Below are 16,483 nucleotides of genomic sequence, written 5' to 3'. Positions count from 1 at the left end.
TTATCTTCATTATCAATCTCTGAAGCACTTAAACCTATCCAATTTTTCTATGCTTGATATTTCTAAGTCAATGAAAACTTTTCAACGTGGTAATTACCAATGATTTGTTAAAGTACATTACTAAATTCAGGCATCCCAAGATTTCATTGTGCTGCCTCATGGAGATAAAGACAATTGTATATGCCATGGCAAAATTCCATCCCTCCATGGGTAGTGACAGTGAATCCTGTCTAAGGCTTGGACAGCTGGGCACAATGAGTTACACAACCCTCTAAAAGGAGCTTATCCAGCTAGGGAAGATACAAACAGGGGCTGTTGGGAGGTCACACAGGGGACAGAGTTTGGGCCAACGTTTTTTACAAGTGGGATTTTTGTTCAATGTATAGACCTAAGGTATTTTTAGTTTCTTAGCAGGACAACTGAGAATAAGAAACAAATTACTGGGTTCTAGAACCAAGAAAGCTGGAAACCAGAAGAATGCATACTTCCCCTAGAACCACTAGGTGTTTAGCTTTCTTACCTGTAAAAATGTATTTAACTGATTCTTGGACTTCTCCATGAATTTGTGATCCACAGACTTGAAGGGCAGCTTGCTAAGAGAAGGCAACTGGACTTTTTTTAGTGAAGGAAAACACTGTAGGGAGAGAGGGAAAATGGAGATTTTAATTCTCTGAAAATGCATTTTATGTCCATACCTTTTGATCTAGTGATCCCACATAAAGGCATATACCCAAGGAAGTCAAAGGTAGAGAGGAAGGTCCAAGGTACACCAAAATATTCATAGCTATATTTTTGTAGGAGCTGTTCACAAGGGAGACAAGCCAGTCTAGCTGAGACAGCACAACTCCTTGAGGGAGAGACAGGTGAAGGCGTGTGTCAAGCAAGTCAAACCACTATGTCCCCTGAGTCCAGGATAGAGACATCCCAGGATCCTAAACCCAGGAACCCTGGGAATAACAGTATCTCCCAGATCACCAAACCTGCTTCCAGCCTGGTCCTCTTAACTGTCCTCCAGGGAAGCAACCCTTGTGGATTTTTAACTTGGCAACTGCCTTTGTAGGTGCTATAGCTCCCACTTCCTCAGCAGCCATAACTACAGGACCCCTTCTCTCCCACCAAAAAAGAGTTCTTTGACACCCAAATCCTCAGTATTGTCAAATGTTTCAACAACAGAAATGGATGTAGTCTTATCAGTTGGGAATAATATGAAAGAATTATGCCTTAGCACCTGCTTTTCTGCTGCATCCTAAGAACAATGGGGTCTTTTCATCTGACTTGCAACAAAACTTCTTATGTTTTTGCCTCCTCCTTTTAGAAAATTAGCTTCGGAGGGGCAGCTGGGTGGCACAGTGGATAAAGCACCAGTCTGGATTTAGGAGGACCTGAGCTCAAGTCTGGCCTTAGACACTTGACACTTACTAGCTGTGTGACCTTGGGCAAGTCACTTAACCCTCATTGCTTCACCAAAAAAAAAAAAAAAAAAAGAAAGAAGAAAATTAGCTTTGGGGGCAGCTAGGTGGCGCAGTGGATAAAGCACTGGCCCTGGATGCAGGAGGACCTGAGTTCAAACCAGGCCTCAGACACTAGACACTTACTAGCTGTGTGACCCTGGGCAAGTCACTTAACTCTTATTGCCCTGCAAAAAAATAAAAGAAAATTTAAATAAAAATAAAAATTTTTTTAAAAATTTTAAAAATTAAAAAGAAAAAGAAAAGGGGCAGCTAGGTGGCACAGTGGATAGAGCACCGGCCCTGGAGTCAGGAGTACCTGAGTTCAAATCCAGCCTCAGACACTTACTAGCTGTGTGACCCTGGGCAAGTCACTTAACCCCAATTGCCTCACTAAAAAGTTTAAAAAAAAAAAGAAAAGAAAAAGAAAATGAGCTTCTTTGGAGCAGGGACTTTCTTATTTTTCAATTTGAAGCCTGATGCTTAACATACTACTTTGCACAATGGTAGATACTTAAACACATAGTTTTTCATTTCTTCATCAATTCAAAGAACTCGAAACAGATGCCCATCGATGAGGGAATGGCTAAATCTGGTATGGCACGTGAATTTAATGGAATATCACTGAGCTATAAGAAACAATGAACATGATCAATACAAAGATCATGACAGACTTACTTGAACTGATGCAAAGGGAGGTGAGCAGAGCCAGAGTACACAAAGACAACAATAATGTAGATGGAAGGAACCGACATCAGCAAAATCAAGAATCCTTCTATGTAATTATCATCAATTAAGCATGGCCCCAGGCAGAGGCAAAAGCCAGTGTGATCATTTACATTTTGGGTACTGGCAAACACAACAAATCAGAGCTTGATTTATTGTTCTGTTGATTGTATAGACTTGGGAAAGTGATGGGGGCAGGGAAGTGGTGTAGGGTATAGAACAATGGGCCTGAAGTGGGGAAGACTCATCTTCTTGAGTTCAAATCCAGCCTCACACACTTACTTTCAACTCCCCCATTTTTTTTTTTTGCAAGGCAATGGGGGTTAAGTGACTTGCCTAGGGTCATACAGCTAGTAAGTGTCAAGTGTCTGAGGCCGTATTTGAACTCAGGTCCTCCTGAATCCAGGGCTGGTGCTTTACCCACTGTACCACCTAGCTACCCCCTCACACACTTACTATCTGCATAACTTTGGGCAAGTCGCTTCTCTCTGTTTGCTTCTGTTTCCTCATCCATAAAATGAGCTGGAGAAGGAAACGGCAAACCACTCTAGTATCTCTGCTAAGAAAATCCCAAATGGGGTCACGAAGAGTCAGACACGACTAAAATGAATGAACAACAAGAAGAAAGTGAGGATAAAATGCTAACAGTGCCAATTAAACTTAGAAGTGTGTCCTTTTTGGAGAGCTAGTTATTAAGCATTTAGCAGCCTGCCCTGCTTGGCCTCAATGAAGAGACATGAGGATGCATCTCCTTTAGGTTTTTTCTTTTTTTCTTCTTTGTTGTAAAGGTTGTCTCTCCGGATGGGAGAGGAGGGAAGAGAGATATTGGGAAATAAAGATGATGGAAAAACAAAAGGTAGCAATAAAAAATTTTTAAAAGAAAATGCTTTTTTTTTTCTTTTTTTTTTTTTTTCAGTGAGGCAATTGGGGTTAAGTGACTTGCCCAGGGTCACACAGCTAGTAAGTGTTAAGTGTCTGAGGCCGGATTTGAACTCAGGTACTCCTGACTCCAGGGCCGGTGCTCTATCCACTGCACCATCTAGCTGCCCCGAAAATGCTTTTTAACAAAGATTTCCCTTTATAGGTTTTGTTCAGAAGAGGGACTCAGGGGTCCAACAAAGTCAACCTAGCCTGAGTTCCTGTAGAATATGACACTCAATGGGTAGGAAACAAGGCTCCTCCTTGGCATCATCTGAAAGCTTGGGGACAGTGAAGCTAGGCTGGCAAAAAAAGATTCATTTATTCTCCACAGCTGCACAACATGCTTACTCTGGAAAACTGGGTCAGCTTCATAAGGATCTGAAGTTACTTTATTAAAAAAGGATTCTATTTACAACTCCTCAGCAGTCAGTTGTCAGAGTCTGTTAAGAGAGATGATGGAAAACAAAGGACCACTCAGAACCCAACCCTTTCACTGTCCCCAAATGGAAAAAAAGGCTTTGGCTGCAGGTTTCTTGGTCAGAGAATGGGCTGTGGGTTTTAGCTGCAAGCACTTTAGCCTCTCCCATCTTTACCCAGCTCGCCCGCAAAAAAACTCCCCTAAATCTAAACACTTCTTCCATTCAAGGGCTGTTTATCTTGTAATTCAACTGATTCATTCCCTCCCCCCCCTCTCTCTCCCCCTCTCTCCTTCCCTACCTTTCTTTCTTTTCTTTCCCTCTCTCTCTCTGTCTCTCATATGTCTATATATACATATATATACACACATATGTGTATATATAAACATAATCACTATCTATGACTATTATATGTATAACTAAATGTGATATTATACATATATAATGTATTATATATCCTTTCATTATCTATCTTCTCTAGACATAAATTTATCATGCCTCTATATGACTATATGTATTATATATGATATATGCCAAATGTAATGTATTATATAGCCTTTTGTCTCATATCATATAGACTCCATGACCTATCCATCTAGAAAAGCAATCCTTTTAGGTGGCTCCAGCCCTTTCCTGTTTTGATGCTCTTGCATAGACAATCACAAGGAGTACCATCTTGTCACAGTAGTGCTGGATTGGAAATAGCAAGAAATCATGCATATGAGGTGGCTGTGGATCCTTCAGTTGGGTTTAAAATGAAAACTGATACTGGCTCTTAGAGACAGAAAAAGGCAAGTTCTAAATGTGCAGGAGTCAATCGAATCAGTACAAATGTGACATTTAACCATGGAAGACTCAGGAGAGTTGGGGCTCAGCATTATGCTGGCCATTTAGAGAAATGAAACAAGCAGTAGGACCCAGAGCAAAAGGTGGAAGTCACAAGGGATTAAAAAAGGTGTTTCCTGTCAGTTGCTTGTGGGAAGGGAGATTTCAAAAGCTGAGAACAGAAGAAGGACCAAAAGCACACCTGACTGGAGGTTTAGGGGTCAAATAAAACAAAGAGGAAGGCATAGAAAAGATGATCTATTTTTTCTTTCAGGTCTTCTTCAACTAATCCATTTTTTTCTTCTATTTTTCCATTTTTTTTCCTTGCCCATATTTACATTTCCAAAGCAGTCGCTAATTCTTTTACTTGGCTTCTCTTTCTTAGTCTTTTCAAATCAGTTCAATTTAACAAATGATTATTAAAGCACCTATTACATATAAAAGCTTGTTAGGTGCCAGTAATCAAAACAACACAGTCTCTGCCCTGGGCCTGAAGTTGATTATCTATTAGGGGAGAAAGAACTAACTATGACATGAGGGAGATCAGACAATTTAAAAAAAAGAGAGAGGCTGCTGGGCAAACTGCTGGGAGAAATTTGAGGAAGGAAATCTCACTTTCACCTAGTACATGGGGAATGAAGAGAAAGGGGAAGGGGATGTCAAAGAAAGCCTCCGCAATATGACGACACTTGGACTGTACCTTGGAGAAAAGGTCAGACTTTAAGTCACTAGGTGGTGCCACAGTGCACAAAGCGGTGAGCCTGGAGTAAAGAAGACCTGAGTTCAAATCCAGCCCCAGACACTCATTAGCTGTGTGTTCCTGGGCAAAGCACTTAACCTCTGTCTACCTCAGTTTCCTTATTTGTAAAATGGAGATAATGATAGCGCCTACCTCCCAGGGTTGTTGTGAGAATCAAATGAGATAATATTTGTAAAGTGCTTAGTACAGCACTATATAAATGTTAACCAACATCATCATTATCATTGTTAAGAGATCAAGCTGGTCAGGTGTCCACCGTGGGCCTCGAGGACTCCATGCCTAAACAGAGGCAAACCCGGAGAGCAAGAACAAAGAAGAGTTTTCTCTTTCGGCTGGAACACAAAGGACATCAAAGGAAGTAATAGGTGATAAAAGCTGGAAAGACAGTTTGGAGCCATGATAGGAAGAGTGTTGAAAGCCAAGCTCAGGAGGTCATACTGGAGGCAACAAGAAGTCACTATAGGAGGTTTTTTGTTAGAGAAATAACAGGATAAGACTTGTACTTTATTCAGGGCACTTATGTAATGGTAGAAAGATTAGACCGGAGATCAACAAAGGGACAAGCGATGAGGGCTCAACAAGAAGGGTTATATTAGGACTCTGACTCATGCTGAATTGTTGTTTCCCTACAACATTTTCCCATATCTCGGTCCTGGCTTCAAGAGATTCCCAAATACACCTGAACAGGCCAGCTTTTGAGTTAGAGGACCTGTGTTCAAGTCCCACCTCTGAAATGTACCACCTGTATGACCTTGGTCAAGTCACTTGAGCTCCTTAGGCATCAGTTTCCTCATTTATAAAAAGAAGGGGTTGGACTAAGTGGCCTCTGAGATTACTTCCCATTCTAGATTTACAATCCTTGAGTCAGAAACTGAACTCAATGCCTGACAATGTTACAGGAAGGAACCCAAACCCAACAAATACAAGGAGGGGAAAGGACTGATAGAAAAACAGAAGGAAAAATACCAGCTAGCCACGATCTGACTATATCAGCCTTAAGTTGGGACAATCACGGAGGCTGATACCTAAAAAAAAACTGGGTGTGTAAAAAATATCTGTTACACACTGCTCCCATGCCTCACCATGGCACAGAGGGACCCAGACTACTGGAGGCTGTGTTTGTTCACTGCACCCTCTACCAGATTCTACTCTGCTGGAAAGCACCAACATTCAGAGTCACATCTGAAGGCTGATCACTGGCTTATGAATCTTCTTAGCTGTGAATCTTCCTTAGTATAGGAAACTCCTAGATGAAGAAATTCTCCTTTTCCTTTTTTTTTTTTTTACAGGGTAAATGAAGTTTAAGTGACTTGCCCAGGGTCACACAGCTAGTAAGTGTCAAGTATCTGAGGCCAGATTTAAACTCAGGTCCTCCTGAATCTAGGGCTGCTGCTTTATCCACTGCACCATCTAGCTGCTTCCGCCCCTCACCGTGAAGAAATTTTCTACCAAAGCAGATCCATACTGTTTCTGGAAATTATAGTCTTAGAAGTTGACTACTCCAAACCATGGAGTCAGAATCTAAGTCTTCCCATGTCCAAGGCCAACTCTTTGTCCATTATTCCTTCTTGCCTCTTATTACTGTGACTTAAACATATGAAAACCATCATGAAGACATGCCCTTAGTTAATAAAAGAACTTAAAGATGATACTGCAGGGGGCAGCTAGGTGGTGCAGTGGATAAAGCACTAGCCTTGGATTCAGGAGAACCTGAGTTCAAATCCAATCTCAGACACTTGACATTTAACTAGCTGTGTGACCCTGGGCAAGTCACTTAACCCTCATTGCCCTGCAAAAAAACAAACAAACAAACAAAAAAAGATGATACTGCAGACCCATGATGAAGAATTAAAGGTCCCTGGGTGAGAGAAAAGGGCCTCATGTGCTTAAGATTCTAGCCAAATGGCTCTTCTTAAATTTCCACAAACACAACGTGCTCCCTTACTCTTTGGAGTCTAGTCTGGAAGGGGCCTCCCAGCTCTACTCCATCTCTTAGATTCCCTTCAAGGTGTCCCTTCACCCCCACCCCCCACATTACTCTGAATTTAGTTTGTATACATTTTATAGTTGCTCATACGTGTACATTTTGTGTTCGCCACCCCTCACCTGCCCAGGGAGAAGGGAGGCTCTCAGGCCAGGGCCCGCTTTGTTTGTGTCTCTGCACCCCCGGTACATGTCACAATGTCTGGGGCACAGTTAGCATTTAAATGCTTTTTTTAAAAATTGGAACATGCTCATCAAAAACTGGGGAGAAGGACAAACTACACAGGTCAGGTTGTTCAGGGTAACAGCAATGAGTAGAAAGATGTTATGAGAAAAATCAATTTGCAGTCATGCAAAAGAAAACAGGATTTCCATAGCAGTCAATTCGGATTTATACAAATAGGGACTTCTACCAGACCAATTTCATTTCCTTCTATGAATAGAATAACAGACTCTACAAGACAATGAACAAATGTAATTTATTTTCAATTTAATTTAACTCAATTGAACAAACATGTGTAGAAATCATTCCTTGTGTGCACAGCACTGTGTGCACCTCTGTTCTGAGGACAGAAAGAGGAAAAATAAGATAATTCCTTACCTCAAGGATCTATGAGTAAGGTTAGATAATAACAGGAGAAAAGGAGAGACCCAAAGTTCTCTATGAAAGTTTGAGTAGGGAGAGATCATTTTCATTTGATGGGAAGCAAGGAAGGTTTGGACCAGCTAGGTGGCACAGTGGATAGAGTGCTGGGCCTGGAGTCAGGAAGACCTGAGTTCAAATCTCACGTCAGACACTTGTGAGCTGTGTGACCCTGGGCAAGTCACTAACCTCTGTCTCAATTTCTTCATGTATAAAATAGAGATAAAGCATCTACCTTCCAGAGTTGTTGTGAAGATCAAATAAGGTAATAATTGTAAACTATTTCACAGACTATCATAAAGTACCATATAAATTGTAGTTATTAGTAGTATGAAAGGGCTTTTGTCCTTACAAACCTTCAAGCAAAAAAGAAGTCCTATGTACTTTAGCTTTGAAAATGGAGAGCCATCCAAGTGGTCTCAAAGTACCTGAATTACATGATTCTCACAGTTTTCCTTTCAACACCAAATTTCTTAAATGTCATGGGGAAAACACCTTATTTCCAGGGTATTTATTGAGAGGAGAAAGGTTAATTTCTCTGTCTCAGTTTCCTCACTCATAATGTAAGGTGTTTGGACTGGATGCTACTGGGGGTCTTTTTTCTACCTCTACCATTCAATGACTCAAATCTCTCAAGAATCCATACCTCGCTAAGTTTCCGGTGCAAATTCTGAAACTCACTGAGCCTCCTGGGGACCGTCCAGTTCTTTGTTTCACCCCCTCCGACTTCTTGCAAGCTGACCATGACAAAGTAGCAGGGCATTTGCTCCCCATTTTCTTCTAAAACCTTGAAAAAAACAAAAATGTAAATTATATCCCTTTGGAAAGTGTTTTTAAAAAGGAATAGTAAAACTATTGGTATTATTTGTATCTATTTGTAACTTGGTTGCCAAGGGCCTCACTGATTTGACTTCATGAGTCAAAAACACATGACTTCCAGCCTCATGAAATCATTTTTGGGGTAATTTTTTGGCTCATGATTTAAAAAATTATTCAATATTTTATTTTCCCCCAGTTACATATAAAAACAACTTTCAGGAGCAGCTAGGTGGCGCAGTGGATAAAGCACGGGTCCTGGATTCAGGAGGACCTGAGTTTAAATCTCGCCTCACTGCCCCCCCCCAAAAAAAAACAACTTTCAACATTCTTTTTTTTTTTTGTGAGGCAATTGGGGTTAAGTGACTTGCCCAGGGTCACACAGCTAGTAAGTGTTAAGTGTCTGAGGCCGGATTTGAACTCAGGCACTCCTGAATCTAGGGCCGGTGCTTTATCCACTGTGCCACCTAGCTGCCCCAACATTCATTCATTCATTTATTTATTTATATCTTAGTGAGGCAATTGGGGTTAAGTGACTTGCCCAGGGTCACACAGCTAGTAAGTGTTAAGTGTCTGAGGCCGGATTTGAACTCAGGTACTCCAGACTCCAGGGTCGGTGCTCTATCCACTGTGCCACCTAGCTGCCCTCCAACATTCATTTTTAAAATTTAGTGTTCCAAATTTTCTCCCTCCCTGCCCCCCTTATTGAGAAGGCAAGCAATGTGATACAGGTTATATATGTACAATCATGCAAAGCATATTTCCATATTAGTCACATTGAAAAGAAAACATAGACAAAAAAACACCCAAAAAATAAAGTTAAAAAAATATGCTTCAATCAGTATTCAGACTTCATCAGTTCTTTCCCTGAAGGTGGAGAGCATTTTCCATAAGTCAGAGTTATCTTGGATCATTATATTGCTCAGAATAGCTAAGCCACTCACAACTGATCATCTTACAAAATTGCCATTATTGTATATAACATTCTCCTGATTCTATTCATTTCATTTGGAATCAGTTCATATAAGTCTTTCCAGGTTTTTCATGAAATCATTTTTTTGCTAGTTTGATGATATGCTTCCCTGCCCAGAATTGACAGATCATTTCCACAAATGTTCCATTTGTGTAATTGACCAACATGCCCCATGTTACATATATGATAAGATAATACGTATATGACATAAGAATAAGGAAACCTAAAGCAATATTCTAAATACTGTTCAAAATGGATAGTGAGTCAAAATGTTTGGTCAAATCCTATCCCTGCTAAATTGTCAAACGACTCAGTTATAGATTCATAGTCAAGTAAGCTTTATTCCTGGTTCCTCCATGTGTTCAGTGAGACAAGTTGCAAGAACTGACCAGTTCACTAAAAAAAAAAAATGTATTTTATAAATGGTTGCTTCGTGTCATCATTGAGAGGGGGAGACCAAGATTTCACTGATATAGGAGGAATCTCTCAGATGAGGAAATGACCAGCACCTTCCCTGTCATTTATGCTATTAGAGCTGAGGTTCTTAACCTAGGGTCTGTGAAATTGTTTTTTCCCCAATATTTTGATAACTATATTTCCATTTTTTATAATTCTATGCATTTTATTTTATGAATATAAGAACACTATCTTGAGAGGTTCCAGGGGTTTTATCAGACTGCCAAAGGACTCTGGGTCACAAAGGGTTAAGAGCCTCTATCTTAGACCGTTGCCCTGTGGTGAAGCCTCTCTGGTTAAGGATCACATAGTGGTCCCATAGCCAGTATGTGTGAGAGGTGAGACAAACTTAGATCTTTCTAGTTCAAAGGCCAGCTCTCTATTCACTATATCATGCATACAAAATTTATTTCAATTAAATATAAAACGACAAGAGAGTGAGCTAAGGAACTGTGTTTGCAGTATAGTTTAAAGAATCCTAGATTCAACACTGATGCATGAACTTGGGCAGACATCCTAACCTCTCTGAGCCTCAATCTCTTCATCTGTAAGATGGGGAGAATAATTCTTCTTAGTATTGAACCTTACCTGATTGTTGTGTGGATCTAATAAGATAATGTATGTAAAGCGCTTTGTAAACCTTAAAACACTACATGAACACCAGGTGGTATTTCTATTATTACTTCCTCATCTGTAAGATAGGGGAGAAATGTGCCCCACGTACTATAGAAGATAGTTATAAAGCTCATGTGCAATTGCTAGTTATTATTATTTTTCTCTACGTATATGCACGCACACACACAGAGTAAACCTCTGTTTTAGCATCCAATAAGCCTGATCTTCCCTGGCCTGGAAGAGAGCTTTCCACCACAAAATTCAAAAGGCTTTTTGGATCCTGTGGTCCTTCTCCTGAAACTCCACTGTGCAGTGGAAGGATCACTTGCTGCTTCAAGTGATTAGTGCCACATCTGGCACTAATCACCTAAATGACCATGGGGAAGTTGGTTAACCTCTCTGGGCCTGTTTCCTCCTAGGTAAAAGAAAGGGGCTGAGGGGCAGCTAGGTGGCACAGTGGATAGAGCACTGGCCCTGGAGTCAGGAGTACCTGAGTTCAAATCCGGCCTCAGACACTTAACACTTACTAGCTGTGTGACCCTGGGCAAGTCACTTAACCCCAACTGACTCACTAAAAAAAAAAAAGAAAAGAAAAGAAAGAAAGGGGCTGAGATACATGGCCTTTTAGGTCCCATCCAACTCAAGATGCATGAATCTATGGTCATCCTCTCTGGATTTCCCTTGGCTTTCCAAAAGGTCAAAGAGGTAATCAGATGAAAGGGTCTACTTAATTATTCAAACTTCCCAATATATGAGCTGACAGTAGAGCCAGGGAGATGATTCCAACTCCCAGGTAATACATGCATTTCTAGGGTAGACTTCTGGAAGACCATGTCCTTTCTTTGTTATCTAACCCAGATTTAATGCGCTAATGGTGGGGTTTTCATGTCAGGTCAAGGGAGGGTGGCAGACCACTGGGTGCCATTATCTAGAGCCAGCAGGAGCTTAAAACCCACTTGAGATCTCATGGTCCTGGCAGCCACCAGAAGGATCAACCCTGTGATAAGTGAAAATGGTAGCACACAACTACTGTCGACTTTCCCGGGAATGAAACCCTGTCTCTCTGTGTACTGACTAATAGCTGAACAGATGGGAAGGAGGATCTGTCAGCAGTAATTGCACAGGGACCTATAAATGTCTTTCCCTCTAAACAGAACAGAGCGTTAATGGAGAAAAAAGACACCATGCATCCCCCAGTCTGTTTTCCCTATTTCACCACAGAAAAGTAATAGATTTAAAACATGCGCACGCGCACACACACACACACACACACACACACACACACACACACACACACACTCTCTCCCCCTCTCCCTCTTGCTCTCTCTTCCTCCTTTCCTCTCTTTCTCTCTCTCTTCCCCCCTCCCTTTTTTCCCCCCCTCCCTCACATCAGATTTCAGGTCCAGGATTAGAAACCAGAAATCTAAAGATTTTGTCTCATTTCACCGCAAAGAAGGACAGAACAACAGAAGGGCATTTTATATTTTTTTTTGTACCTTCACCCTGAAATGCTAACACCCTTTTTGTCCCATTCTGCGGCTTCTTCTCTTTTCCCTCCCCTGGCTCCGAGTGACTCACTCCAACACATTTCAGTCTTTAATGATAACAGGAAAACAATTCGACATTTTCAAGGGCATTAATGGGCAGGCTCCTGGCAATGCTGGTGATGGATTCCAATGCCCTACCCTCTCCTGTGGGGTGAAGGCCAGATCAGTGCCCTGTAGCTGCTCCAATGACTAACTCAGGGTTTGTAAGAGAAAGAAGAAAGAACAGAAGAAACAGAATATGGAATAAGAGAGTGAACGTGAGTGTTTATACGACTTCCTCCCAATCAAAATTTTAAACCCGGGTGAGAGCCAAAGTGGCCCCACAGGCCCACCTACCTCTCCACTGTTGATGAAGGCCTTCCACATGCCGAGATTCTCACACCACCAATCCGTCCTTGCTATGTGCAGCTGAAGATCATTGCGTTCTTTCTCCATGAGAATGATTTCGTCCTTTAACTTGGAAACAATCTGTCATAGGGAAGAGAGGCGAAGAAAATATGTCCAATCACAATCTACTCCGTGCTTGTTGTTATTTGTCCTTTGTTCTCGAAGACCATGACATCGGGGTGATGTCATGACCTGCAGTGAGTTGGATTTAAGTGAGGAAGGGCTGTACAAAGTCACCAACCTCACTCTCTCCTCCAGAGCCATCTGGGTCCAGTGGCAAGATATATATCAGGACGACTGGAGATACCCCCAGATGTTTAAGGCAGGTGGGGTTAAGTGACTTGCCCAGGGTCACACAGCTAGTAAGTGTCTGAGGTGAGATTTGAATTCGTGTCTTCCTGACTCTGGGGCCAGCGCTCTAACCACTGAACCAACAGCTGCTTCTGCACATCCTCCTCATAATAACCCTTTGAAATAGGTAATGCAAGTATTGCTTTCCCCATTTTATAGATGAGGGAACTGAGGATCAGAGAGATTAAACAGTAAGGTGTAGTGGACAGGGTCCTGGGTTTAGGATTAGGAAGACCTGGCTTCAAATCCTACCCTAGTGTGGCTCTGGGCAAGTCTTGCAACCTCTCTGAGCCTCAGTTTCCTCATCAGTAAAAGGAGGGGGTTGGTCTCAAGGGCCTTTAAATGAATGATCCTAGAATCATATGACCTGACTACAGTCACCCAGGGAGTAAACATCAATGCCACATTTGAACCTAGGGATCTTTTTACTCCAAAACTAGTTCCCCTTTTATTACTCCATAAATTCTATTAATATCTAAATTCTGTTAATATCTGATATCTTAAATATCTAAATTTCTTTAGCTATAACTATTGCTTCATCCTAAACAAAATGAAACTTCAGTAAGTCATTTGAAGAGTTTTTGCAATTCAAAATGGAATCTACATGATAAATGTTGGAGGAGATATAGGAAAAATGAGACATTAATGCTCTGTTGGTAGAGTTGTGAACTCTACCATTCTATAGAGCAATTTGGAACTATGACCAAAGGGCTAGAAAACTATGCATACTCTTTGACCCAGCAATACCACTACTACGTCTGTATCCAGAAAGAGATTTAAAAAAAGAAGAAGGATCTCTATGTAGAAAAATATTTACATCAGCTCTTTTCTAGTGGCAAAGAATTAGAAATTGAGGGGATGCCCATCAATAGGGAAATGGCTGAACAAATTGTGGTATGTGATTGTGATGGAATACTACTGTGCTATAAGAAATGATGAGCAGGATGCTCCCAGAACAAGCTGGAAAGACTTACGTAAGTTGAAGCAAAGTGAAATAGAACAGAAATATTATAAGATGATCACCTGGGAATGACTTGGCTATTATCAACCATACAATGATCCAAGACAACTCTAAAGGACTTATGATGAAGAATGCTATCAATCCCCAGAGAAAGAACTGATGGTGTCTGAATACAGATTGAAGCATACTTTTTTGCCTTCTCTATTTTTCTTGAGGGCTTTTTTTTTTTTTGGTCTATGGTTTTTTTTTCCACAGCATGACTGATATAGAAATATGTTTTGCATGACTACACAAAAATACCTATATTGAATTGCTTGCCTTCTCAATGAGGGGGGTGAGGAGGGAAGGAAGGGAGAGAATTTGGAACTCACAGTTTTAAAACTGGATGTTAAAATTGTTTTTTACAACTAATCAGGGGAAAAATAAAATACTAAACAAACAAACAAAAACAAAATGAAATTTACCCCTATATTTTTTGTTTGTTTGTTTTTTTGCAGGGCAATGAGGGCTAAGTGACTTGCCCAGGGTCACACAGCTAGTAAGTATCATGTGTCTGAGGTTGGATTTGAACTCTGGTCCTCCTGACTCCAGGGCCGGTGCTCTATCCACTGCGCCACCTAGCTGCCCCACACCCCTATGTTTTAGCTTAATGTTCTCTTAAGGAAGCCTCTCAAAAATAAGGGAAACCGTAGAAGTTATTGCCATGAACACAGGAGAAAAGCAAGGATTCCCCCTCTCTGCTGGTTACTTGACACATCAGGTGGAAATGATAGCAATAAGGCAAGAGAAAGAATTTTAAAGCCATAAGCAAAGGCAAAGAGAAGACTTATCCCCATCTGTTGATGGCTTGAAAGTTTATTTAGTAAGTCTCAGATAATAAGCAAAGAATCTAATTGGGACAATAACACCAGTAAACCAGCAGAAAACAAAATAAACTCCAACATGGTCGGCATTTCTATATATCAATAACAAAATCAAGGGGGAAATAATAGAAAGTGAGAACCCATTTAAAATAATGACAAAATATATAATGTATCTGGGAGTCAATTTGAGAAAGTGCACTCAAGACATGTATAAATAGAATTATTATTATTTTTATTTTGCAGGGCAGTGAGGGTTAAGTGACTTGCCCAGGGTCACACAGCTAGTAAGTGTCTGAGGCCACATTTGAACTCAGATCCTCCTGAATCCAGGGCTGGTGTTTTATCCACTGTGCTGCCTAGCTTCCCCCTATAAATACAATTATAAAACAGTCTTCATAGAACTAAATAATAATATAAATAATTGGAGGGGCATCCAGTGCTCATGCTTGAGCCATGCCAAGGTTACAAAAATGATGATACTACCTAAATCAGTTTACAGATTGAGCTATGCCAATCAAACTACCAAGAAGATACATTAGAGTTAGACAAAATAATAGTAAAATTCATTTAAAGGAACAAAGGGAAATAATGATTGGGTGGGGGAGAGAGTAGAAGTTAAACATTCAAAAAAAAAAAGAAGTTAAACATTCTATGTAAATATGAGTGAGATTGATGGAAAGTCTACTAACATATCATGTGTTCCTGTCTCATTTAGAGTTTCTAGGTAATAACAGAAGCACCTTTATTTATTTATTTATTTGTTTATTTTTGCGGGGCAATGGGGGTTAAGTGACTTGCCCAGGGTCACACAATTAGTAAGTATCAAGTGTCTGAGGCCGGATCTGAACTCAGGTCCTCCTGAATCCAGGGCTGGTGCTCTATCCACTGCGCCACCTAGCTGCCCCAGCACCTTTATTTATAAACTTATTAGTGTTCAGTCAGAACAAACAGCTGTTCTCCCCAAGGTCTCCCCTGTCTCCTGTTGCCCATAACAGTAGAGTATACTGCCATCCTCCTAATCACCCATGCTTGCAACCTTAGGGTCATTCTCTCATCCCCACCATTTTGCTGTTGTTCAGTTGTTTCTAATTCATTGTGACCTCTTCTGGAGTACTCTTGGCAAAGATACTAGAACAGTTTGTTATTTCCTTCTCCAGCTCATGATGAGGAAACCTAGGCTGACAGGCTCAAGTGACTTGCCCAGGGTCACACAGCTAGTAAGTATCTGAGACTGGATTTGAACTCAGGAAGTCGAGTCTGATTCCCGGCTTAGTGCTCTAGCCACTGCGCCACATAGCTGCCCCAATTCATCCTCTATTCAGTTATCAGTGGTTTTCTTCAAGCACAGGTCTGCCCATGTTAACTCACCCCAACCCCATTCAATAAACTCCATCAGCAGGGCAGCTAAGTGGTGCAGTGAATAAAGCACTGGCCCTGGATTCAGAAGGATTTGAGTTCAAACCCAGCTTCAGACATTCGACACTCACAAGCTGTGTGACCTTGGGCAAGTCACTTAACGCTCATTGCCCTGCAAAAATAAATAAATGGGGGCAGTTAGGTGGTGCAGTGGATAGAGCACTGGCCCTGGATTCAGGAGGACCTGAGTTCAAATCCGGCCTCAGATACTTAACACTTACTAGCTGTGTGACCCTAGGCAAGTCACTTAACCCCAATTGCCTCACCAAAAATTAAATAAATAAATAAACTCCATCAGCTCCTTCTGGGAACAATTACAAAATCCTCTGATTGGTATTTAAAACCCTTCATGACCTGGTCCCTTCTACTTTTCATT

General features: G+C 41.0%; 1 protein-coding gene across 3 annotated transcripts in view; it reads right to left on the bottom strand.

The window, feature by feature from the left end:
• Positions 1-16,483, bottom strand: part of SNX25 (sorting nexin 25) — a 260,886-nt gene that overhangs the window by 32,596 nt on the left and 211,807 nt on the right. For all 3 annotated transcript variants that reach the window (XM_043972839.1, XM_043972837.1, XM_043972838.1), the window contains 3 exons: positions 12,466-12,597; positions 8,369-8,509; positions 521-634 (listed from right to left, as the gene is read on the bottom strand). In XM_043972839.1, coding sequence (XP_043828774.1) covers positions 521-634; positions 8,369-8,509; positions 12,466-12,597 — 387 coding nt within the window. The remainder of the gene's footprint in view (positions 1-520; positions 635-8,368; positions 8,510-12,465; positions 12,598-16,483) is intronic.

The sequence above is a fragment of the Dromiciops gliroides genome, chromosome 6, assembly GCF_019393635.1.
Source record: "Dromiciops gliroides isolate mDroGli1 chromosome 6, mDroGli1.pri, whole genome shotgun sequence".
In the NCBI taxonomy this organism is placed as follows: domain Eukaryota; kingdom Metazoa; phylum Chordata; class Mammalia; order Microbiotheria; family Microbiotheriidae; genus Dromiciops; species Dromiciops gliroides.
This window is presented reverse-complemented; position numbering and strand designations above follow the sequence as displayed.